This window comes from Melanostigma gelatinosum, assembly GCF_949748355.1.
Source record: "Melanostigma gelatinosum genome assembly, chromosome: 12".
Classification (NCBI taxonomy): domain Eukaryota; kingdom Metazoa; phylum Chordata; class Actinopteri; order Perciformes; family Zoarcidae; genus Melanostigma; species Melanostigma gelatinosum.
The window spans coordinates 18208909-18233042 of NC_136645.1; the positions used below are offsets into that span (position 1 = coordinate 18208909).

The 24134-nt window shown below is 46.6% G+C and overlaps 1 protein-coding gene across 1 annotated transcript; it reads right to left on the minus strand.

Moving 5' to 3' along the window:
* Window positions 1-72: 72 nt before the first annotated feature.
* heatr5b (HEAT repeat containing 5B) lies at window positions 73-24102 on the minus strand. The gene is given in 36 exon segments (XM_079280344.1): window positions 73-1231; window positions 1980-2193; window positions 2334-2485; window positions 2581-2805; window positions 3177-3449; window positions 3662-3806; window positions 4672-4799; window positions 5062-5298; window positions 11474-11714; window positions 11802-11981; window positions 12849-12917; window positions 13027-13208; window positions 13373-13456; window positions 14089-14352; window positions 14519-14779; window positions 14782-14932; window positions 15031-15200; window positions 15410-15599; window positions 15843-16002; window positions 16258-16448; window positions 16545-16650; window positions 16831-17006; window positions 17171-17334; window positions 17420-17529; window positions 17665-17764; window positions 17852-18004; window positions 18114-18225; window positions 18381-18631; window positions 19015-19170; window positions 21420-21669; window positions 21759-21916; window positions 22000-22171; window positions 22555-22704; window positions 22885-22993; window positions 23572-23783; window positions 23870-24102. Coding segments are annotated over 36 exon segments (6330 nt in total). The 5' UTR covers window positions 23996-24102; the 3' UTR covers window positions 73-923.
* Between the last annotated feature and the right edge of the window lie 32 nt (window positions 24103-24134).

The window sequence follows — 24134 nt, forward strand, 5'->3', positions numbered from 1 at the left end:
AGATCCTGCGTCAGTATTTATTACACAACTGGGTTCATCGGTTATAACATACAGACATAAGCAGAGTGAGGTCAAAGCAACTTTATTCACATTTCAAAGAAAGTGGAATGTTATATCGGACAAGTTATTTCAGCTGAAGCTCACCCATTCATGTAGCAATTACACAGACTGACATGGATCAAAAATCAATTATAAGCAATACAACAATCGGTATGATATGAAGCACATACTGTAGTTTACATGTAGTACCCGCCCATTTATCAGCAGACCAATGAACTAGAATTACATATTTTGCTCCAAAAGTAATTTGAAAGCATGATGTGTTTAATATTCAATGGACTCTAATAAAATCTAATTCTGTTTAAAATAACGATGATCAAAATGAATGTTTACAACATAATTAAGAAGAAAAACACAAACAAAAAAGAAGAAACATCGGTAACAATCAGCAGACCATGAGGTCATGTACTAAACCAGCGCGATGTAACAAACATGCATGATTGGAATCAAAAGGACATGGTGATGAAAAAAAAAATAATAAATCACAGAAAAATGGCACAGTTAACATCAACTTCTGAATAGTGAGGGATGATGACCAGACATCAGGAGAAAAGATGTAAATTGTGTCCCTTTGTAAATGTGCATCAAGTCCACAAATGATACATTCACACAATCAAAACTTCCTACGAACTTTAAAGTGAGCTTTTTTAAAAAGTGAACATTCAAATGCCTTTTAATGATATTTACATAATTTCCTTCATGACTTCAAGAAGAGTTCTCACTCATCAAAAACAACGATGACATGTCGAATAAATAAATACACTTAAGAAACTGTAGCTGATACAAACACGACATGTGGTGCTCTGCTGACAGACAACAAAACAAACCTAAAGAGACAAAGTGTACGGTTCATTTCGGGGACTTCAGAAGAAGCTCGTCTTGAGTTTGATGGTTGGTGCAGCCTGCACAGTCGGCTGAGCTAGCCTGGCCGCAGCTTTGGCTCTGCTGCTGGCCTGATTGGCCAGTATAGCAGATTCCAAACGTATTTTAAGCTCAGGTGCTGCACCGATTACTATCTTGAACGCAGCTGGATAGAGGGGGCCAATCCGCATCAAGTTCTGAAGGGCAAACTCATGCAGGGCTCTGGAGACTTGGGGCGCAGAGGAGATGGCATTTTCATCCAAAAGGTAGGAGACAAGCGTTGGAACAAGAAGAGCCAGCAACTGCACCCCTATTAAAACAAATAATAAAAATGAGACATTAAAAAAAGATAATCACCAACGGCAAAACTTATAAGATGGACCGAAAAGGGCTGAGAGAGTTTAACTGCACCGAACACAAAAGGAAATGAGGCCACAAATAAACGGAATTCCCCAATGTGATGATTTGCTGATTCTCCGTTCATTACAGCACATTAGTCAGACAAAACAAGACTTCTGAAGACGTCGCCATGAACTCTGGGAAACTGTGATGGATGTTTTTTTTTTACTGTTTCCTGACATTTTTTAGGCCAAGAGATTAATCAAGGAAATTATCTGCAGATCAATTTGTAACGAAAATATTCTGTAGTAGTGGCCCTAAATATGTGAGCTGCATATTAAATAGAATATACCACAAGTATGAAATCAATAAACGTTTTTATAGCATTTTCTGTAAGTACGCAGTGCAGCTTGCTTTACTTGGGAAATAAAAAACAAGAGGAAGCAGGAACAAGATAATTGGGGAAACAAAATACACAATTTGAATACATGAAATAGAATACATTATATCACATAATGTTGGAATCAATAGTTAAATTGACAGTAAACCAGAGTAGGAATTCTAAATGGAGCTTTCAATGCTATATTGCTCTGATCTTTGACAGCGCACATCCAAAGGCACAGAGCTAAACACTTTAAGAGGCCTCCTTTAATGGAGCTCAACACTTTAATGGAACAAATACGCCACTGTATCGGTCCATTAGGCGGAGGCATACTTACGGTTCTGCTCTTCACCCATGCCGACCAGATTCTCTAGGACCCTGATGCCCTCCTGCACAGCCTGCAGCTCAGCAGCAGTCCCTGGCCGACTGCGCTCCACTGCCTTCAGCTTCTCCACCATCACTGGAGCCAGAGCGTGGATGTACGGAGTAGACAGCGCACGGCTGGAGTGCTGAAACACTGACAACAGCAGCTGGTAACACCGTGCCTGAACCTGCGGCAAAAATAATGAAATCACTCAATTAACTTGACCACACACACATCTGGAATACACCTTTTGTTCAGGCATTCAGAATGTGTCCAGGTTGAGATTCTCACCATACCTCAGCTGTGTTTGTATTCGTAGGTGCTTACCCAGGGATCGCTGGAGTTGAGGGCATTTCGGAAGCGGTCCATGCAGCCTTTCTGCAGGACGGTTACTCCTACAAGTTCATTGCTGGCAGACAGCAGGAAGAGTGTGATGGCTGTTAACATACTGACCTCATCCATGTCGGGCCTGGACTCATCTACAGAAATACACAAAGAAGCATGCAAAACTGTCAATGAATAATGATGTCATACTGTTTTCTTACCCCCTCAGTAGAAGTGTGCATTTGCTCACCTGGCTGCGAGTGCTCGAGTACAGACGCCAGGCTGCTCCTCACGAGGCCGGTCCACTGTGTCTGCATGCTCTCCACCCGGGCCAGTGGGGAGGTGATGATGGACTTGATGCCCTGCAGGGCGGCTGACACGGTCACAGGCACCGAGTTGTCAGCAGTCTTAACTGCAGCTTCCCTCAGCACCCCCGTGATTAGGAAGAGCACCGTGGGAAGGATGGTCATGCTTCCTGTAAAAGGTGAAGAGAAACTGTGAGCAATGGGCATTTCACAGAGAACTCCACATTGCTATGTTAATAATATTCATACTTACTCCTAATCTCACACAAATGCAAAAAGCTAATACCATACGGTCATTGAAAGGCAAAAAGAGACCACGGCAGAAACAGCCTGTGCCAGCTTGAGTTTAAGAGTTTAGTTCATCAATAGCAGACGCAAACCTCAACAAGGCGGGCCAAGCAGGCTAATCATTCTAAATAAAACATCCAAGTTGGAACAGAGCTTTGCTATCAATATGTACTGTGAGTCTACAGATCTGTGTCTTTTTCAGATTTTGCCTGGTGTGTGTGTGCGTGTTGTTGCAGTTTGCTTCAGGCCTCACCAGCAGGAGAGCAGAGAGAGGGCAGTTCTGCCAGGATGGATACTGTGTTTGCCACCAGGCGTGCACTTTCTTCAGGTAGTCGCTGAGGCCTGAGAGGCACATGGCTGGGCAACTCCTTCACGCGTGCATTAAGCTGTGGTAAGTGGCGGACCAGCACGAACACGAGCAGCTCCATGGCCGCAAACACCAGAGACTTGCCGGGTACGAGCTCCCCCGTGTCTCCTCCTTCCCCGAGGCTGGGCAGAGACTCTTTCTCGCCTTCTTCCTCTTTGCCTGAACAAAATATCATAGTGACCTAGATCACTCAAACAGTCACACAATGTGAAACAACTTAACTATGAGGATAACACTTAACAGACAACAACACGCTTTTGTTCAGTCATCTTTCACAGCACGGTGAGTTTTGCGTTTCCAGAACAAAACAGTGTTTTCAGTGTAAAGTAAATTAAACAAGGCTGAGCCTTGAGAGTGCGTTAGTTCCTGACCCTTGCTGGCTTTCTGTCGCTGCAGATGGTCCTGTGCAGCCCTGATGGTCTCCTGTACCACAGCAATGACCTGGAGCTGTACAGCAGGAGGATCCCGGGTCAGCAGCAGCCTGTGGAGCACGTTCAGCAGCTCCACTGCCAGCAGCTACAACAGAAATGACATTTACAGTAATGCCCCTCTGAAACACCGGGAATATGAACATCGATGTTCATAATAATGCTCGACACATTATACTCACCATGTTGGCTCATTGCTAACAGGTCCACAAGTAGTTATGTTATCAGAGTAATAAATGGTTTTATACAGAGTTTATCAAATGTTTCAATCTCAATAAAAACATCTTCAAACACTTTCATACTGTACGGTAACAGAAATTCAATTTTATTTTTTTGCTATTCAAAGAACAGAAAATCTTCATGAATATATAAAATAGGCTAAAGCTTCAAAGGATGTCCCCACTACCACGCACACAGAGATGGTATGTGGATTGTAATGACTGTGTGGCAGCAGGAGAGAGCCGAAAAACCCAGCTTTTTTCTGAATTTGTAGAACACAATCTATATATCCTTTGAAGCTCTCAGTATCCCATCATCTATTGTGTGGCGGTTAATTGTTTAATGGCGCATTGGAGCGACCCGTGTTGTCTTGTAAAGCCAGTAAATATCACGTGGTCCTGCGGTATTCACCACATATTTGCACTAAGGTGGTGATCAGTCTCTGGTCAACATATCACTTGAACTAGACTAATGAACGAACTAACGCAAGGTGTAAACAACGGAGGCCATGCATACAATCCACACTCTTATTTTGTTCTTTGTAAAAGTTACTATTTCATTTGGTTTATGCAGTGCTTGAATTTCTGTTAACATATGACAGCAATGCAGCACAAGGTTTTAATATTTATCTATACACTATATATTATTTCAAATACATTTTTAAACAAAATTCAAATTCTATTAAAGTGATACAAATCTTCCTGTTATTTCTGCACTTAAACTTGTGTCTTTACCTGGTCCTCTGCGATATGGATCTTAGCACTTGGAGATTCCAGCAGAGTGAATAGGGCTTGCAGGCAGGACATCACATGTTCCATGGGCTCCTCGGGCCGGGGGAAGCAAAGAAACTCTATGCTGACACCTGAGAGCCAGAACACAAACGCACTGAGGATGTGTTCATACTATTCTCTTCTTCTATCCGCCGCCAACCCCTGTAACTGTCTGCAGATGAGAGGTGGATCTGTGGCTGCGAGGTAAACAAAAAGCCGTCACTATGAAAAAGTGCTCAGGTTTGTTTAGAAGAATACCGATATTAGGGAGTGGCAGGGCCTAATACGAGCCAAACAGTGAAAACACACAGTAACATGAATACTATATACCAGAAATGCGGTGTGTCTCTTTACCCAACATTAGATGCATCCTGTCTTTGACCGTCTCCTCAAAGGTCTTTGTGGTGGGGGAGGGTGCTTGAGGGATGGCAGGAGCCCTGGAGAGAGATGAGGGAACCTCTTCTTTCTCTGCACCAGCGCCGAACCCGGTGCTGCTCAGCCACAGGGCCACAGCATGCAGCACGGGGGCCCACGAACCGCGATAGTGGATCCTTGCTGTGTCTATAGTCTCTGGAGTATAAAATGCTCCACCTGAACACACAACAATGGGAAATGCCTTGGGTTGAACCATATTACTTTGAAAAGCTATTGGAATAGTTTACAAATGCACTGTATTGAAATGCATGCCCCTAAGCTGTATATTTATGCTAAGGCCACCTGAAATATTCAGTATATGTGCCCCATAACATCTCCAACAATGTGCTGGAACATCTGATCCCATCAAACAGCTATTCTATTTCATCCTTACTGACCGCCAGAGGCAGTGCTTAACACTGGATGTATCCCGTCTCGCGCATGCGCAGGTCGAATATTTATATCAACAAAGTCACGTGTGACCTCGGATGACCACCGTCATCTATAAGTTCCGGTGTCATCCTGAGCTCAGTCCTTTTTTTCTTCTCGCGTCGCAGGTTAGCTACCATGGTAGCTTAAACAAGGATGTGTCTACGATCAAGACATATTAGAGCTCGTCGCTGTAGCCTTGTGACTACCGGTCGGAGTTGCGGTTCTCTCGCCCTCCAAAGGCTGCGACGAGCTGTCCCTCTTCGGAGGGAACGGTGTGTTCGCCGTTCGGACATCGAGCCCCGGACTGGTGGCCGCCCCTATCATCGGTCGTCACCAGTCTGATAAGGGTCAGCTAAGTCGTGATGACAGCAATCGGTAAGATCGATTAACATTGTTTTCTATAACAGTTGTTTGTTCCACGGTTGGCAGAGCGCTTCCGCTCTAGTAATCGAGTGGCGCGCTAACGAGAGCGTAGAATTACGCTGTCGGCCCGCCCTTCACAGTGTTACGGCTATCACAGTTAGCAGAGTGTTCCTGCTCAGGCAAACTTTGTGAGACACTAGTCCGCATTGGCGTTGTGTACATGGAGATTTAATCTTTACATCTGACGTAATTCGCAGTTAGCAGTGTCTTCACTCAGGCTAACTTGGATGCTAGCTGGCTAGCTAAACAAAGCTGATACTGGGGCTGTAGCCATCAACTTTGTATCCTTACAGCTGTCACAGTTAACAGAGCGTCCTCGCTCAGGTTAACTCAGTGGGAAACTAGCTAAAACAAAAGCTGATACTGGGACTGCGTCCATCAACTTTGTATCCTTACGGCTGTCACAGTTAACAGAGCTGTCACAGTTAACAGAGCGTCCTCGCTCAGGTTAACTCAGTGGGAAACTAGCTAAACAGAGCTGATACTGGGACTGCGTCCATCAACTTTGTATCCTTACGGCTGTCACAGTTAACAGAGCGTCCTCGCTCAGGTTAACTCAGTGGGAAACTAGCTAAACAAAGCTGATACTGGGGCTGTAGCCATCAACTTTGTATCCTTACAGCTGTCACAGTTAACAGAGCGTCCTCGCTCAGGTTAACTCAGTGGGAAACTAGCTAAACAAAAGCTGAGACTGGGACTGCGTCCAGCAACTTTGTATCCTTACGGCTGTCACAGTTAACAGAGCGTCCTCGCTCAGGTTAACTCAGTGGGAAACTGGATAAACAAAGCTGGTACTGGGGCGGTGGCCATCAACTTTGTAGCATTACAACGATCACAGTTAGCGGAATGTGCTCGCTCAGGCTAACTCGGTGAATGCTAGTTATACTAAATCAACATTGAGGTTGTGCCCATTGATGGTTTTGACGCATTACGGCTGTCGAGTTCGCTCCGGCTAACTAGACTAAGCTAATACTCTGTGTGTCCATTGATTGTTGTAAACATTATGGACATATCGGTAGCGGATATCAGTTAGCAGAGTGCCCTCGCTCAGGCTAACTGGTAGCACACCAAGAGTTACAGCACCTGTCCAAGTGGAGAGTGTCCTCGCACTGTAAGGACTGTGGGTTTTTTTGTCCGTTTTCACAGTAGCAGAGTGCTCTCGCTCAAGCTAACTGGTGGGGCACCAATATCTGCAGCAACTATCCGAGTGAAGAGAGTGTCCTCGCTCCCCTCTCACTAGGAGAACTGTTTTCCTGACCTGTTCCACAGTAGCAGAGTGCTCTCGCTCGCTCAAGCTAACTGGTGGGACACCAATATCTGCAGCAGCTGTCTTAGTGAAGAGTGTCCTCGCTCCCCTCTCACTGTAAGGACTGTGTTCTTTTTGTCCGTTTTTCACAGTAGCAGAGTGCTCTCGCTCAAGCTAACTGGTGGGACACCAATATCGGCAGCAACTAAGTTTAGTGAAGAGTGTCCTCGCCCCTCTCACTATAAGGACTTTGCCTGACCTGTTTCCACAGTGGCAGAGTGCTCTCGCTCAAGCTAACTGGTGGGACACCAATATCGGCAGCAACTATCTTAGTGAAGAGTGTCCTCGCTCCCCTCTCACTGTACGGACTGTGGTCTGTTTTGTCCGTTTTTACGGTAACAGAGTGCTCTCGCTCAAGCTAACTGGGGGGACACTAATATCTGCAGCAACTATCTTAGTGAAGAGAGTGGGCTTAGAGAGTGTCCTCGCCCCTCTCACTATAAGGACTTTGCCTGACCTGTTTCCGCAGTTGCAGAGTGCTCTCGCTCAGGCTAACTGGTGGGTCACCAATATCCGCAGCGGCTGGCTAAGGGAAGAGTGTCCGAAGGATCACTCGCCACTGACTGCCCCCTGCCTGTTCTCTCAACCTTCAGCAGAGCGCTCTCGCTCGGACTGATTGGGAATTCCGCATAAACTAGTGGGACAAGGGTTCCACCAGAATCGCGGCCATGTTCAACTCTCCCGGCTGTAGGACCTGTATAGCTCCTCTTCAGCCGGAGGACGGCCCTGACCTCTTGCCCTGGCAGGGAGAACCCAGGCAGGACCTGCTGCATCACGCCTTGAGCAGTAAGGTCTGCTAGGCTGGCCGAAGTGGAACACCTGATGCGGGAGGTCTACCTCCCCCTGTCAGGGCAGCTGAATCCAGACCAACCTACCCTGGTCATTGGTATGGCGCTTGCACGCCGGGCATACACAGCAGCTGGAGCATCCACCTGTGAGTGCCTTCTTCAGGCACCTTCCCGCCCTCACCACCTTTTCTGTTCCTCCCTCCGAGGAATATCTGAGGGAGTTGCGTGCATGGTGGAGACACCAGGGCTCTCTCCCGCCTTACATCAGACCATGCAGGAGGTGGCAAATCTGGCCTTGCACGTATGCCAGCCAGTTCGACGACTATGGCGTCCATCAGTTTCCCCTGAGGAGACTCTGAGGCCCGATGCCAGGTGCCCTCGACCCAATGTCGGGTCAAAGATGACCTGCTATCCAGGGCTTAGGACACAGCAGCGCTGTGCACCGTATCGACAACTCCCTCTCCCACCTCATGCTTTCCCTCGCAGATTCTCTGCAGCGGGCTACTTCGACGCTTCTGCTCAGTGATGCTTCATTGCAGGCGTCTGCGCTCATATCGAGGGAACGTGGATGGATGATGTCCACCCTGGTTCAGACTCGCCGCCAGGTTTGGCTGGCGCAGTCACCCCTATCTGAGACATGTAGGAGGACCCTCCATACTGTCCCAGTGGAGCCTGGTGAGCTGTTCGAGTCAGCTGCTGTACAGGCGCTTCAGCGGACTGTTAGGGCAGGGTTCTTTCTCCCATCAGCGGATTTCCAAGGGAGAGTGGTGCACGTCTATCGACGCCTGTTCCCATGGTGCGTCACCACAACTTTCAGTCCTGGGTGCTTCCATTCGGACTCTCCCATCTCCCCATGGGTGTCCACAGTGTGTTACTGCTGTCCTTTCCCCCTGCAATCGCAGGGCGTGAACATACTGCCGTACTTAGACGACTGGCTGACCTAGGCGCCGTCCCGGCTTCAGGCGCCACAGGACACTGCTCACCTTCTCTCACGTGGCCCGGTAGGCCTCAAGGTGAACATGGAGAGGAGCTACCTGAGCCCTTCTCAGAGCATAACCTTCATTAGGGTGGCCCTATGAGGGCCTGTCTGTCGCTCCAGTGCGGATGGCTGAACAGCCTTCACTTGGATGCCAAGTGGCACAGATACAGGGCAATAATATTATCGAAACAGTGTCTATTCATCTATTCACTATCCCCATGGAGGGAGTGCATATCTGGCGAACAGTGTCCCAGGAACCGAGCCCCAGGGGCTCGGTTCCATTCCACCAGGAGATTGTCACAACAGTTACCTGCCTCTCAAGGCGGGTGCAGGGTGACAGAACGGGACAGCCTGGGGTCAGTTGTCTGCTGAAAGACCGCAGGTCCAGGTTCTAGAGCTAGCGCTCGAGCACTTCCTTCCATGTTGAAGGGAAAGCATGTGCTTGTCCGGTGGACAGCACCTCTGCTGTGATTTCCCATGAACTATCGATGGGGCACCAGATCTGCAGAAGTTGCTACGGGGATCACCGTGGCCTTCTGACTTGGGAGGCCCCTCGCCTGACCAGCCTGTGGGCAATGTACCCACCAGGAGAATGGAACAAGGTTGTGGTTTTCCTGTTCCGTTACAAGCCTCCACCGGGAGAGTGGCGGCTGCAGCCAGACGTGTCGACCCACTGCCCCCACTGGGTCTCCCTGACGGAGGACCAGCCCTCTGGGTCAAGATGCCCTGGCTCACACGTGGCCGGAGGATCTTCTTTATGCCTTTCCACCATTCCCTCTGCTTTTGCTGTAAGCTTGTCAGAGTTCTTCCCCGACAGGAGGGATCTCCTGTCGCAACTAGAGGGTCGGATTTGGCATTCCAATCCCTGCCGCCTTCAATTAGGGGTCACGGGAGGGCCCGACCGGATGCTGAGTGGCTGCATAGAACCAGTCTGACGGACTATTCTGAATGCCAGTGCGCGGTCTACCTGCCTGCAGTACAAGAAACAGGTGGAAGCTGTTCTCCGACTAGTGTGCGGCTCAGAACAAGGTCCCAGTACAGCGCCCCGTGCCTGCTGTACTGAGTTTCTACAGTCTCTCCTGGATAAGGGCCGGTCTCCCCTGCATGGGACCTACCCTTGGTACTGGACAGCTTATGCTTGTCCTTTTTTAACCCCTGGCACAGGCGGAGCCTAGATGGCTATCAGCAAGACGGTTTTCTCCTTGCTGTCAATTCAGCTCAATGTGGGGGCGAGCTGCATGCCCTATCAGTGGAAGAATCATGTCTGAGGTGGAACTCAGATGGCTTGGGTGTCACTTTCTGGCCTAAGGCAGTGTTTCTCCCAAGGGGGTGGATACGGTCACATATAAACCGGCCTATCCAGCTGGCAAAGTTGACCCCCCCCCCCCCCTCCCCCATCGGGAGAGGAGAGGTCAAGGCTGCTGTGCCCAGTGTGGGCCCTCAGAGCTTATATGGCAGCCACCGCCTGCATAGTCAGTTATGGTGAGCCTAAGAAGGGCTGTGCTCCTTTTTAAGGGAAAAAGGAAAAACGGCACCTGTCCCACTGGATAGTGGAGGCCATTGCCGATACATACAAGGCGAGCGGCTGCGCTCGGCCATCCGGGGTGAAGGGTCACTACCAAGAGTGTCTCCACACCGAGGGCAAGCCTGAGTGGTGTGCCTGTGGGGGATACATGTGCGGCGGCCTCATGGGCATCGCCGAGCACATTCACCAAACACTACAGAGTTAACGTTGCCGGCCCTCACCCACTGGGGAGGGTTCTTGGCCAATTTTCTCTGCCGGAGCTATAAGGGGTAGTTACTGTGCTTCCTCGTGACTCTTTTGGTATAAGTCATCCAGTGTTAAGCACTGCCTCTGGCGGTCAGTAAGGATGAAATAGAACGAAAGTTACGGACGTAACTACGGTTCTATGAATCCTGGATGACCGCCAGAGTTCTTGGTCACTCGGAATCCCGTGAACTCGCGAGAAGATTCCATAGGACTGAGCTCAGGATGACACCGGAACTTATAGATGACGGTGGTCATCCGAGGTCACACGTGACTTTGTTGATATAAATATTCGACCTGCGCATGCGCGAGACGGGATACATCCAGTGTTAAGCACTGCCTCTGGCGGTCATCCAGGATTCATAGAACCGTAGTTACGTCCGTAACTTTCGTTTGACAGTATGATAGTCAGTGTTTTTGTTGACATTTTATTATTTTTGTAATGTCTCGAGTTGCTCTCTGGAGAATAAAATCACAACTTTTATTGGACCAAAACTAGAGCAAAGAACTCAAAGGCTAGTGCTTGAAGTTGACTCAATAGCCATTACTATTAGAAACACTGCAGGTCTACAATGCAATGTAACAGTGTGTCCATGCGTGTGAAGAGATTTGACAGCAATGTGATCTTGGTAGGAGGAGAAGAATCTGTCTCGTACCGTCAGGGGGCAGCTGACTGGAAAACTCAGCAGGCAGAGTGAGCAGAGCGTAGTCTCGCAGCATGGCCAGCCACAGTCGGCTCAGCGAGGGCAGCTCTGGCTGCACTAAAGTGATGAGGCTGTCGGGTGGAAGCACGTTGGCGCCCAGATCATCCTCATCGTCGTCGTCGTCTCCATTTCGGACTGGTTTGGCAGGCTTAGACTCTGCGTCTTTCTTGATCTTCATTGCCACCACATACACCTGAGAAAGAAAAGCCGGTGTGTATAGTCAGCCTTACTACGTACATCATCTCGAATATAAGAAATACGTGACAGTACTCGGTCTCACCTCAGCCCACGCCTTGAGCACGGCCAGTTTCTCCATCGTGGTGGCACTCTCGCTGTACAGCTGACTGGATGAGCCTCTCCCAGCCTGCACCTTGTCCAGCGACGACACCAGCAGGTTGTGGACTCGCCGCAGGTCATTGAGGTCACTGACTACGCCACTTCCAATCCACGTGCTACACACCTGTGGTCACACAGAGGGGTCAAAGTAATGAATGATGAAACAAATTGACCATTTCCAGCATCCACCGCCTTAACCTGCATTACATAACAGAGCGTTCAAGGTGGATTAGCCCTCATACAGGAGGCTGTATGACAAAGAGCAGTTATTAATAAATAGGGCGGACATGTTTGGGCTGTACAAGTGGAGCAGACATTATAAGATTACATCATTCTGAGGAGAAGTGTTATTAGAGTGTCTCAGGGCCAAGGGCAGGAGAAGGAGAGCTACAAACGAGTTAAGATGCAAATGTACTTAGCGAGCCATCTTTTTTGCTTATTTGAACAACAGTCACATTCCTCTCGAGGTAATGTTACCCCCTTGGGGTGGTACCAGGTGTTATGGAGCTATATTTTGTTTTCTATGTTGTTCTGAGTTCATCTTCACATTTAGAAAAGAGAAACCCTGAGATCAAGAACAGAAAAGGTCTGAGAGAGCACAAACCCTAATCCAGAGAAACAGAGAGAAAATGTCAGAGAGAGAAGGGTTTGTTTGACATGTTTGTTTTTTTTCCCACTGTCACTCGTTCTTCACATCAGTCAAATAAGTCGAGCAAGTAAGGCAGAAAACACGACACTGCTGGGTTCTGAGGGGATGATGAGCCACTGCAGTAGCAATTAACCATCACTGTAGAAGCATCATCAAAATACAGTCTGTAAATATTTGTAAGGCTGCTTATTAGAATTAATGTTCCAGTACAAACTGAGCTGGTTAGGGGCATCTCTGCATTTCTGCAGTGCACCCGTCAAACAGCGCTATGGAGTGAAAGGGTTTACAGCTAATAGCAGTTATAAAGTTTATTCTAAATGGTAACGGGGCCGAGTTTCTTACCTGGCATGCCTTCGCTGTTATGTCAGACGGTGTATCAGGTGAAAATGCAGGTCTGAGGGCAGCTCCGACCTAAATGAATACATGGTACAATGTTCACTTTTTCTATTTTGTTTTTGCTGCGTTATTATCATTTTGGGACTCTTGCTGCATAATGCAATCTGATGCGTTTCTGACTCACATTGGCCTGGTATTGCTCCAGGATAACGTGTCCCGGGAACTCGGGCTCTGGTACGGACGCAAACTTTTTAATGATGTCCTCCAGGGCCTGCAGGCCGGCCATCCTCAGCTGGTTACTGTGGTCTGTGGCCGCCATGAAGGCCATGCGGATGAGGTCAGACAGATGGAGCACCAACGGATCTCCTAGATGGACAAAGATGGAACAACAAGGATCGAGTGAGGAATAGAAACAATTTTAAAATCACTGTCAGGAATGTGACATCAGTGAGACGCCACATTAATCAATCAGAAAATAGAATGTATAACAGATTTATGTTCATTTCAACCTCAAGTAAATGTTTATGTACTTTTTTTGTTCTTTGATGATGGTTTGCACGTCAGCAAGACAGTAGAAATGTTGCCTCCTCCAATGTCACTGTGTTTGCTTTTTCCTGAGAATTAATTGAAAAGATTCAATACAGAAGGACAAAACAAATCAGTTTTTTCAAGGCTGACTCAAAGAAGCCAGATATTGACCTTGAGGCTTGGATTTCATCGAGTTTCAGCTGAAGTGCACCTTTCAAGGGATTAGTTGGACAAACCAATCTGCAGACCAACCGCCCACTCAATCCCAGTCACTAAATGTGGCTCAGCTGCTTCCAGAGCTGCAAAATCACTACACTGTGTCATTACTGTATGGTCTGTAGGCTGCTTTACTTCAGAGGAGTTTATATAAATACCGGCTCGTCTGTCTGTCACAGGGGGGAAAAAAAATCCCTCCCACTTTTGCTTACTCATCTCTAGCTTTCTTCCATCTTTACATAAAAGCACATGAATGAGCTTTATTCAGCAGCAACACTTGAACTGCCTGGAGGTCACAAAAATATATAGAAACCAAACAAACAGTCTGTACTAAACAAACAGCTGGGCCATCGGTGAGCAGAAAACATGTTCTGTATGTAAGCAACAGTTTTAATATCGGTATATGACTTTAGAAAATCTATTTGAAGCACAGATCACAGGTGGCATGAATCAATCTCAAGTCCTCTGAGCTCCTCTGTCCTGGCAGCATGGTGGATCGTACCTTTGGGGTTCTTGGCTTGTGCAGAGCGGGCAGCTGCCAGGTCAAAGTGTGCTTTGTCACTCTCGCACAGCAGGATGATGCGGCACAAACAGTCCGCGGCAAATACCCGCGTCATCCAGCGCGGCGCCACAGAGGGCTTCGACTTGTCATCTTCACCCAGGCCTGTGAACATGGTGTCATCGTCCATCTCGTCTTTTTTCTCCGAGTCTTCCTCATCCTCGTCCTCGTCCTTTTCCACCGCGATTACAACCGGTCCTCCTACATCTGAAAGAGGAAATGGACACAGACACGATACAAGGATTAAAAAGAGAAGACACAAAACACTTAAACTGGTATTGGGTCGTAGAATAAACCTGCCTTGACTGCCGTTTGATGCTTCGTTTCATGTTCGAGCCTTTATTTTGAAATCTTAACTTCTTTCAAGATTTACCTGTAGTTGCTGCCAGAACGTCCTTGCAGAGTTTCAGCCAATGAGAAAGCTTTTCCACAGCAAGAGACGACAGCATGTGGCCCAGCGTATCGTGGATATCAGCGCACAGCTTCCTGTCCGTCTCCCGATCCAGCATGCCAAACAGAACGCCCTCCAGACCTGTTTCTGTGATGTTCAGATGTTCTAATCCAGGGACAGAGTCAACACAGTAAGAGTGTCTCTTTGGTACGTTTACAAAACAAAATGCTCTCGTCAGGTTCAAGATTTGCACTCACTGATTGTAGTGTTGTCTCCTGCTCTCTTCGCCAGGCTCATGGCATACTCACAGACCTCTGCAGCCTCTCTCTGAGCGAGCTGCCTCAGGCAGGCAACGGCAGCACGGCGCAGCAACAGGTGAGAGCTGCATAGGTGCACCTGCAGAGAAGGGACCCCATAGCACAGCAGGAGATTATGATTACGATTAAAAAGAAACTACTCTAGCCTGGAACTCATCATGTCTCATCATCTCTTACACAGAGACAGGGCACCAGGCTGGACAGGTTGACATGGCGTGGAGCGAACATGTGCAGCTGCTGCAAACATGAGATGGCAGCTGCCTGCACCAGGGAATCAGAGTGGTCCTGCATTATGGCACAGCCAACCAGGCAGGACGAGCGGATGGTGGAGATTGTGGCTCCATTTCCTAGCAAACCGAATGACACAGATTAGAAAGAGAGACAAAAATAATCAGAATTTTAGCAGTTGTAGGGCACACGGTATGTCTTTGAGTCTACTTCAGCAGCTGTTAGTGTGATTACACTGCCACCTGCTGGCCGGAGTAGGGTATTTTTTGGGAATATTATTAAGTGAGAGAGTCGAGGAGGTTTGTGATTCTATTTCTGCCCCAGTTACCCTGTAATTCTGGTCCCACAGTGGTGATGAGAGCTCCTAGGCAGCGGCCCAAACACTGGTGCACCTCTGTGTGAGACGGTGGCACAGTGAGGAGCAGGGTGAGCACCAGGGACAGCGTAGGCTCCACATAGCCTCTGTACATGGGACCACTAGAATCCACAATCAGAGCCAGAGAATGGAGAGCCCATGTCTGCCGAAAAAAGAAAATATATGGAGAATATCTGAATAGTGATGTATAAAGCACAAATAATGATTTTTTTATTTAAATGTTGCTAAGACATTAAAGTACAATAGAAAAACAACACACATTCCTCCAAGTAAACCAAACTATAGTAATTCAGTTCAGATGAAAAACAAAGAAATATATATTTTCCTATTTTCTATCAATTGTGGTGAATTGTAAAATTCATTCGTCCTGTGTAATTCACTGTACCTGGACCTCATGAGAGGACCCATCCTGGGCCAGAGCCAAAAGGATGCTGACACTGGTCTTTAAGTGCTGGCCTGAGCCAATCCCTCCAACATATCGATGCAGACAGCCGAGAGCCAGTGAATGGCCCGTCCTGGATACTACATCGCGGGCAGACTTTAGTCTGGAAAGAGAGGAGGAGAAGAGATATGGATCACACGATCAAAGCAAAGGATAGAGATGTAAGCTAGATTCAGATCAAGATAGATTATGAAGACAATGAAAAACCAAAAACAATTAGTTTCTTCCTGAAAACATTCTTGACTTTTTCTCTGTAACTGATTATAACGGTGGTTTGCCTTGATCTTGACAAGGAGAATAATAGAATAGAGAGACTTAAGAATAAAGGAAACAGACAATACAGATATGAAATGCGTACTTATCAAAGCTGGTCTGTGCCATTCTGGCGATGAAGGTAGCCTCTCCAACCACCTGAGCCATCCTGCCCAGAGCCTCTCCGGCAGCACAGCGCAGGATGGGGTTGGGATTGTCCAACGCTCCCATCACCAGGGCCAGGGCCGACTTACGCACCTCCTCAGGGCCCAGAGTACTCTTGTTCTCAGCCAAACCCTTCGGTCAGGAGGAGGTGCATTATTTCTCATTGTATATATTACCCGAATAATGAAACATGATATTTCCGTCTTAAGAGGATATGAGTTGTCTCACCTTGAGGGCACTAAGCACTGCAGTGAAGATGTTCAGTTGGACCGCCTGCTGTCGAATTCCTTTAGCCTGTTTTATGCACTCTGCAAAGTGGTCCAGCATCTGCAGCCTGAATCATACAAGTCGGGTCGAATATATTACAAACAAGCATGTCAAGAGCGTCACAACAAGTCAACAGTGAATATAAATACATAACAAGAGAAACAACATGTCACAAAAACACAAGACGCAACCTGTTGACATGCTGCAAACATGTCCATATGTCTGCAGCAACAACTAAACTCCTCACCTGTGTTTGGAGGAGACATGTGGAAAAACTACACCAAACAGAGCCACTGAAGCGTCGATGACGGACACACCCAAAGGGAGAGGCCCTGGGATGGCCTCGCCTACGGGAACACGCAGGTAGATTGAGGAGGGATCGTGCTCCAGAGCGCCGCTGCCAGACGCACTGTTGGGCTGCAGCTGTTTAGGAACAATCACACAGTAGAGTCAACCGTGACCAAGACTTCACGTAACGATAGATGGGTAGTTATTGTCAACCAATTCACAAAGGAAATGAGAATTTCTTTATTCTTAGAACATGTAGTCGTGTTTGGATTCATCATGTCACTGATTATTTCACTCACCTGATCCTCGATGCATTTGTGGTCGGTCTCCTGTAGCCATGAACCCATGAGCACACTGTCGTCACAGTGACAGAGAGAGCGCAGCAAGGAGGTGGTAGTGTTGGCCGAGTTGTCGGTCAAAGTGAACTCGGCCACCAGCTCCCTCAGCAGGGCATTGAAGCTGCCTGCACAAGAAAACTGTTTTATAAAAAACGCTTCCTTAAATGTTATTTACAGCTGTGACAATAAAAGCAGAAGTGACTGTGTTACCTTCATAGGTCTTGGGAGGCAATAGAGCCAGGATGTCGTACAACCGCAGCCTCACCATCGCTGCACTTGCTTTCAGGTGAGCACCATGTACCTTAATGATGGCAGGGACACTGAAAAAAACATTTCAAGCATTAGATATATAATCTGGAAACAGGGAAAGAAATGCAGGAAGTAGTTATCACACAATGAACTGCGTGTCCGAAAATCCTGAAATCCTCGATCACACTTAAAAGCATCCCACTCACTGAGACATCATGGTCATGGCACATTCAATGGGTGTCATCAGTCTGCGGATCACATCTTCTGTAAGCAGCTCGGGACAGTGGGCCACAAAGCTGCGCATGGCTACAGAAGACAAAGGAACAGGCGTGTTGGTCAGAAGTGCGTCCGCTCACGTTACAGAGCATGTACAGGGCGGTGTGTTGGCTTTACCACACAGTGCTCCGGCTCGGCCCTCCAGGGTGACCTGCCAGGTGAAGGAGTCTCCTCTGGCCTTTTCTGCCTCCAGCTCCTTCTGGGAGCGAGGAAACACGTTCCTCCACAGCAGCAGCATCTTGGGAAGGTGATAGCGCACGAGGGAGGGACCTGGGAACAAACGCAATGTGGTGGCAACGTCGTCAGCAAGAAGAGAGGGTGACAGTACTGTTGACGAATCAAGTCCAAGAATTAAGAGAGAGCTGTCTGGGAGGCTCACCCAGAGTCATGAGGGCACCCAGCAGCAGCCATCCAGCCTGCGTGCGCTGCAGGGACAGTCGACTATTCTGAGCAGCTGTCCTCAGGAGGTCTTCGGCTATACTCACCACCAACTACAAAAAAAGAACACATATAACCCTTAAATCTCTGTAGGGCAATCGATGAGGCTGGTACAGAAGGCCAATCAGGGCTAAAATAAGTAGAAAGACCTAAATGACGAGATCGCCAAGAGAAGTAGCCAATAAGATGAAATTCCCAGGCCACACACCTTGCCCTTGGAGTGGGGGATACCCAGTGGACACTGGTGTATGCCTCCCAGCAGAGCAGCCATCGCGAAGCTGTAGCCGCTCACAGCCTCAGGCGAACTCTTCAGGTTGTTGATTCTCTCCGCACAGCGGTCCAGCAGTGGGGTCAACTGATAGGGCAGCGCCACGGCGACACAGCGCAAGCACCATGCAGCGGCCAAGCGCGCCGCCATGCTGGGGTGCAGCAGCACTGAAGTTACAGTCTCAAGGAGTCCTGGCGAAGAGGACATGGAATATGTTACGAGGTTGTGAAGGAATCCAGTCCAAATTAATTCCCTCTGGCGGGAGATTCCAACGTATTTTACTTTAAGAGTAATACTCGACAATTGCGCATGCAGTGAACATTTTTGCAGTCAGTATAATAAGTGGCTGTAAGATTTATATTGCTGTTAGCAGCAAATGTTCTGCTTAAAAGGATAGTAAAACATTAGAATACATAACCAAAGTTAGAGAAGATGCTGGCCAAATTTATACAAGTTGGCTTAGTAAGCAAATCTTCACTCCAGTTAGGAGCATTATCCTCGATATAATCCCAGTTTATAGACACATAAGAGCACTGAAACACATGTCCGATAAAATATTTTGTCCGTCTCTCACCTATAGAAGGCTCCTGAATGAGTGGCGAGGCTGTAGCACTCAAGCTCTGAACCAGACTGCCCAGCTCCTTTAGGGCACACACCATGACATGCTGACTGGCAGAGACATCAGCGGCCCCCGCCTTGTTCTCTCCACTGATGTCATTCACCACTGCCTCTGACAAAAACAAGCGGCAGAGAAAGAAAAACAAACACGGTCGGTTTGTTAGTATAAAAGGCTGTTGATTAAGCTCTAAAATCCTTACAAATAAGGTAACCCGTTACTAATCAATAATGTGTGCAGCATTGATGGATAAGGTGAGCTGCACTGAATCGCAACTTTGTTTGAGAACTTTCTCAAAAAACAAGGCACTTTTTAATTCTGACATGTTACATAAAACGCATTGTAACAACATAACTGGCTGTCCACATTGGTCCACGTGTTGCTGCCACACATTATGAAAATATTTCAACTGCAGCACTACAATCCTTCAACGTACTGAGGAGCACGCTGCTGTAGGCCACACTGCTCAGAGGATTTATTTTTAAAAACAAAAAAGGTGCAATGCATTCAACAAAGATTATAGTTGTTTTAAAGAATAAATGTGAAAACACATTTTCGAAATCAGAAACATCACTGATGAGGTTATCTGAGGGTAATTTATCAAGAACTTAAATCCTCAGAGCAAATATAGACGACAGTCAAGAAAGATCACACAAAAGGAAAGAAAATAAACGACTTTCGGAAGAGATTTAAAGCTGCTTCTTGAACTGTGGCAGTCATGTTATTCCATACAACTTGGGACAGCAGGGACCAACTGTAGAACAAAGACGGGAACATACACTAGGGCAGTGATTCTCAACCGTTTTCAGTGGGCCTTTGCCTGACAAAAAAATAAAAAATAAATTGTGATTTTATTTTGAAGGGCATTTTTTATGCAGCGGAATTATTCCAGCATTTACGGCACTTGTGGTGTGGGTTGTGAAAGTCAAATCATAGGACGATCTCCAAAAGAGAGAAATGTCCAGAGAGACCAGAGTCATTCGACTCTGACTGGACAGACTCATAGAGGTGAATTCTTCAAACACTAATTTCTCTTTTTGGAAGATGAGAAAAATATAATATTGTGGATTTGTCACTTCACCCTGAATGGACTGAATTTAAAGCTGCAGTGCAATTCAGTGAAAATATTTTTTCTAAATTGAATTTCATTACGTAATTTATGTTTTAATCCAGCTGTTATTTTACTTGAAAAGATAAGAACATGTATCCATGTATTTCTATGTATTTATAATCCATCCAGTTAAATTTGAAAAATGAGAATAATATTTGTTAAAATATAATATAATGTGTGCTTTCTTTATTTGATTTGACAGCTGTTTACTACACAGAGACGTTGCTACGACTAGACGTCTTGAATATAGATATGTATAATGATGTAAATGGTATATATATATATAATTTGGGTCGTGGGTCCCGGCTTGTCATTAAGGGGTGATGGTGGGTCCCGCAGCCAGACCAGTTGAGAACCACTGCACTAGGGGGTCCCACTGCCATCATGAATCCAGGACACATTTTTTAAGTTACTTTTAGCATGGATATTTCACAAAGTCTCATTTCAAGAAGTCTCACAGATCCAACTGGATGGAAAAGCAGCAAGAACAGTAAAGAGCACAGCACCACATCTGAAGAGACACAAACATTCAACATCCTTTTTAATTTCTGTTTGAGCATCAATATGAACGAGAGAATGTATGTTTGACAGTTTACATCAGTTTAAAAGGTTGCAAAGCAAATCAGAGTAAGAATCATCCTTTTTGAATGAGATAAAGGTGATTTTAAAAATGATTGATGTGCTGTTATGCAGGGGGGGAAAATTTATTTGGAGGAACTGAAATCAATAAAACTTAATGATGGACAAACGTGCAAATGTTATGTCTTGTTGCTGTGGGGGGGAAATGGCTTGTTCCTACTAAATGTGTCTGTGAATTTCGTGGCACATGCAGTTTTTCTGCTGGTGTAAGCCAGACGTCAACAGTCAGAGAGAGTTAGGTCATGCTCCGTAGGGACTGTAATGCAATAAGAGAACAGGCAAACAGCCATGGAGGCGATGCAATAATGCAAGCAGGAGTAACTCAAATGCTGAGCTGGCAATGGATAATGTTACAGGCATTATGATGCTGCTTGTGGTTAAAAAAAAAAGAAGAAAAAAAAGAAGCAGAGGCAGAAAGCAAGAAGGAAAGCAGAAATAGGGAAAGCCATCTCCGCACACAACAAAAAGAAAAACCATCTCCGTCTACAACACAAGAGCCAGCCATGCAAGACTTGTAGAAACTGAATGAAGGCTGAATTAAAAGTGATAATAATGGATGAGTACTTACTCTGCAATGCTCTGAACCGTGATATTTCCCCCCCATCCTCCTTACCCACAGCCCTCATTTGTTTGCTGATGGCTTGGCAGATTTCTTTGCCGGCTGCAATTTGGGCTTTCTCTCCGAGTAAGCCCCCGAGGGTGGCGCGTAGCATGAAGGAAACACAGCGGCGCGAGTACACAGCCTCAACATGTGTCTGCGTGGCCCGGGGGTGAGACACTAGGTCCAAAACATGGGATAGGAATGTAGCAAAGTTGCGCTCCAGCCATTGACCACCAAGTGTAGTCACGAACACCACGTAGGCCTAAGGGAAATATGAAGAAAGATCACGCGTCAAGTGGTTGAAACAAGATAATGCAGGCTCAGATTCTTACGCTTGAGGAGTCACCTCACCTGTGTGATGCCCACTCGCACCTCCCTGCTGACAGAGCCTCCCCCCTTCAACATCTCCCCTCCGCTCTTCAGGAAGCCGGAGCCACCACGCAGAAAGCCTGTGGCCATGAGCTCCAGCACCTCCTCCAGAGTGGCCCGCTTCACGTTCTGACGCATCACTGAGGAAAGAAGCATTGAGCTCATGAAGAACTAAAGTGGTGCGAGTTAGTCGTGAACTACACAAATTAACTCTTTGATCTACCAGCTGCTTGTTTGGGCAGCAGGGCAGTGGCCATGACCGTCCCCAGCAGTTTGGCCACGGCTACCCGAACGCCATAGTTAGATCCTTCCAAGGCCTTGTAGCACAAAGTGGCCACGTTCTCCAGTTCTGTGGTCCACATGAATACTGCTTCATTCTGCAGCTCCAGCAGGCACTGATCAGACGAGCAAATAAAGATGGAGTCCTATTAGTAACGTCTACAATATGCATGTACAGGACATATTGAATATAGACAGACTGATGATGCATATCAACAATTTGAATGCTTAGTTCATACATGTCTTTGCAATATACTGGCCCTACAGCTTGTACAATATCGGGAAAATATAAGGAAATCGTCTTTTACATGAATGACATGAATGAAGGAAGTTAACATGGACCCAAGCTGTTGCCTGACAATGCAATACAGTTGAAGTGGTCTGTAGGGTGGAGATTTGCAAGACACGTTTGAGTTTGGTCAACATAAATGACATCGCAAAAATATAGTGTAATCTGTAACTATTTTACAGCTCAATTAGATATTTTTCTGAGACCAACCTTTGCTACAGCACAGCGTACGGCCATGGACCGGTCTGTGAGAAGAGAGCGGGTATTCTTGTAGATATCTCTGTGACATGAGGCTGCAGCTCCCCCCAGTCCATAGAGCACCTTCTGCAGACTGAGAAGGATCTCTCCTCTGCCTTGGGACTACATCAACAAAGTATGGGAAAACAGGAGGATTCAAATAAATGTCATGTTTCTGAATAGTAAATCCATTTAGTTCTTCGTTTCTGTTCCTATATTCCAGTACACACTTTGACCTAATACATTCGTGATATAATAAAATGGAAAACTGCATTCCATTTTCCAATATTGTAAAAGTCCTACCTCAGCACTCTTTAATGCCTTCAAAAGATTATTGATAGTGTCTGGAAAGGAGCTTCCCAGCATCCTGCCCATCTTCTCATAAAAAGCTCCAACACATGCCATGGCAGCACTGGAAGAAAAGTTACTGAATGCATTAAAATGAAAGGACACATTACAGTTCACTTTAAACTGATAAACAATGCAATGCAATAGTTGAAGACAACTTAAATGCACATATGAAATAGATTATCTCTTGAAATGGATCTGCCATGATAACTGTGCGTTTCTTTTATTTCCAGATATCTTCACATTCAGAATGCACATCTCCTCTTGAGAATATTCTGACTGGTTTAATATCCTGTGCCATGAGTTGGAGTTAACCTCACAGCTCCATACATCTTATTATCTATGGTAAAACACTGCAGGACAACGCTGATGCAGCTTCAACCACTGTGATTCCTTTCCAAGAGACACATGATAATATCTGGTCATGTACACTTAATCCCCCCTTTTAAACATGAAATGCCATCCTGCAGATTACCATTGGGATTAACTGCTAATACCCTTGAAGGTGGGCTCCAGTTTCTGCCTGAAACACTGAGTGCAGTGCTGAACATCTAATATATTAATGCAAATGTGTACATTATCAAGCAGAATATCTGACGGTATTCTAAATACACACAGTGCTGCGATTAAGTGGGATCTTACAGTTTTGTTGGCAAGTACGCAGGCGTGTCATCCTTGCTTTTGATGATGTCATTGCATTTATCCAAGGTCTGGAAAACAGTGAAGGTGTCCCCGATGCTGTAGAGGGTAGCAAGGTTTTTGGCCAGCAGTTTCCTTGTTGGCGGTCCAGGGGCACTGCTGATCAGTCCAGTTAGCTGTTCCACCAGCTTCTTCTGTTTCTCCTTCACGTCCACCTGCCACGCAAATGCACGACAAAGTCACAAACTGACGCAAATGAAACCCACGCAGAAAAACAATGCCACAAATATGTACAGGTCACCTTATTCGCTGCCACGAGCACTTTATCCAAGAAGCGGAGCCATTCGAAGATGAAGACGGGCCTCTTTGCTTCGGTGATCTGGGCCAAGGCATCTTCATTGAGCAGCAGACTGTGAGCCAGCTCCATGGTCAGGACCTTTAAACACAGTGCTGTACACCTTTGCCTCTGCAGAGTTATCTTAGGGCGTGTGCCTTGTCAGTAGATGTCTCTCCTCTAATGTTCGCCCTTTCATCCGATCACCTAGACAGCATTAAAACGGCACTTC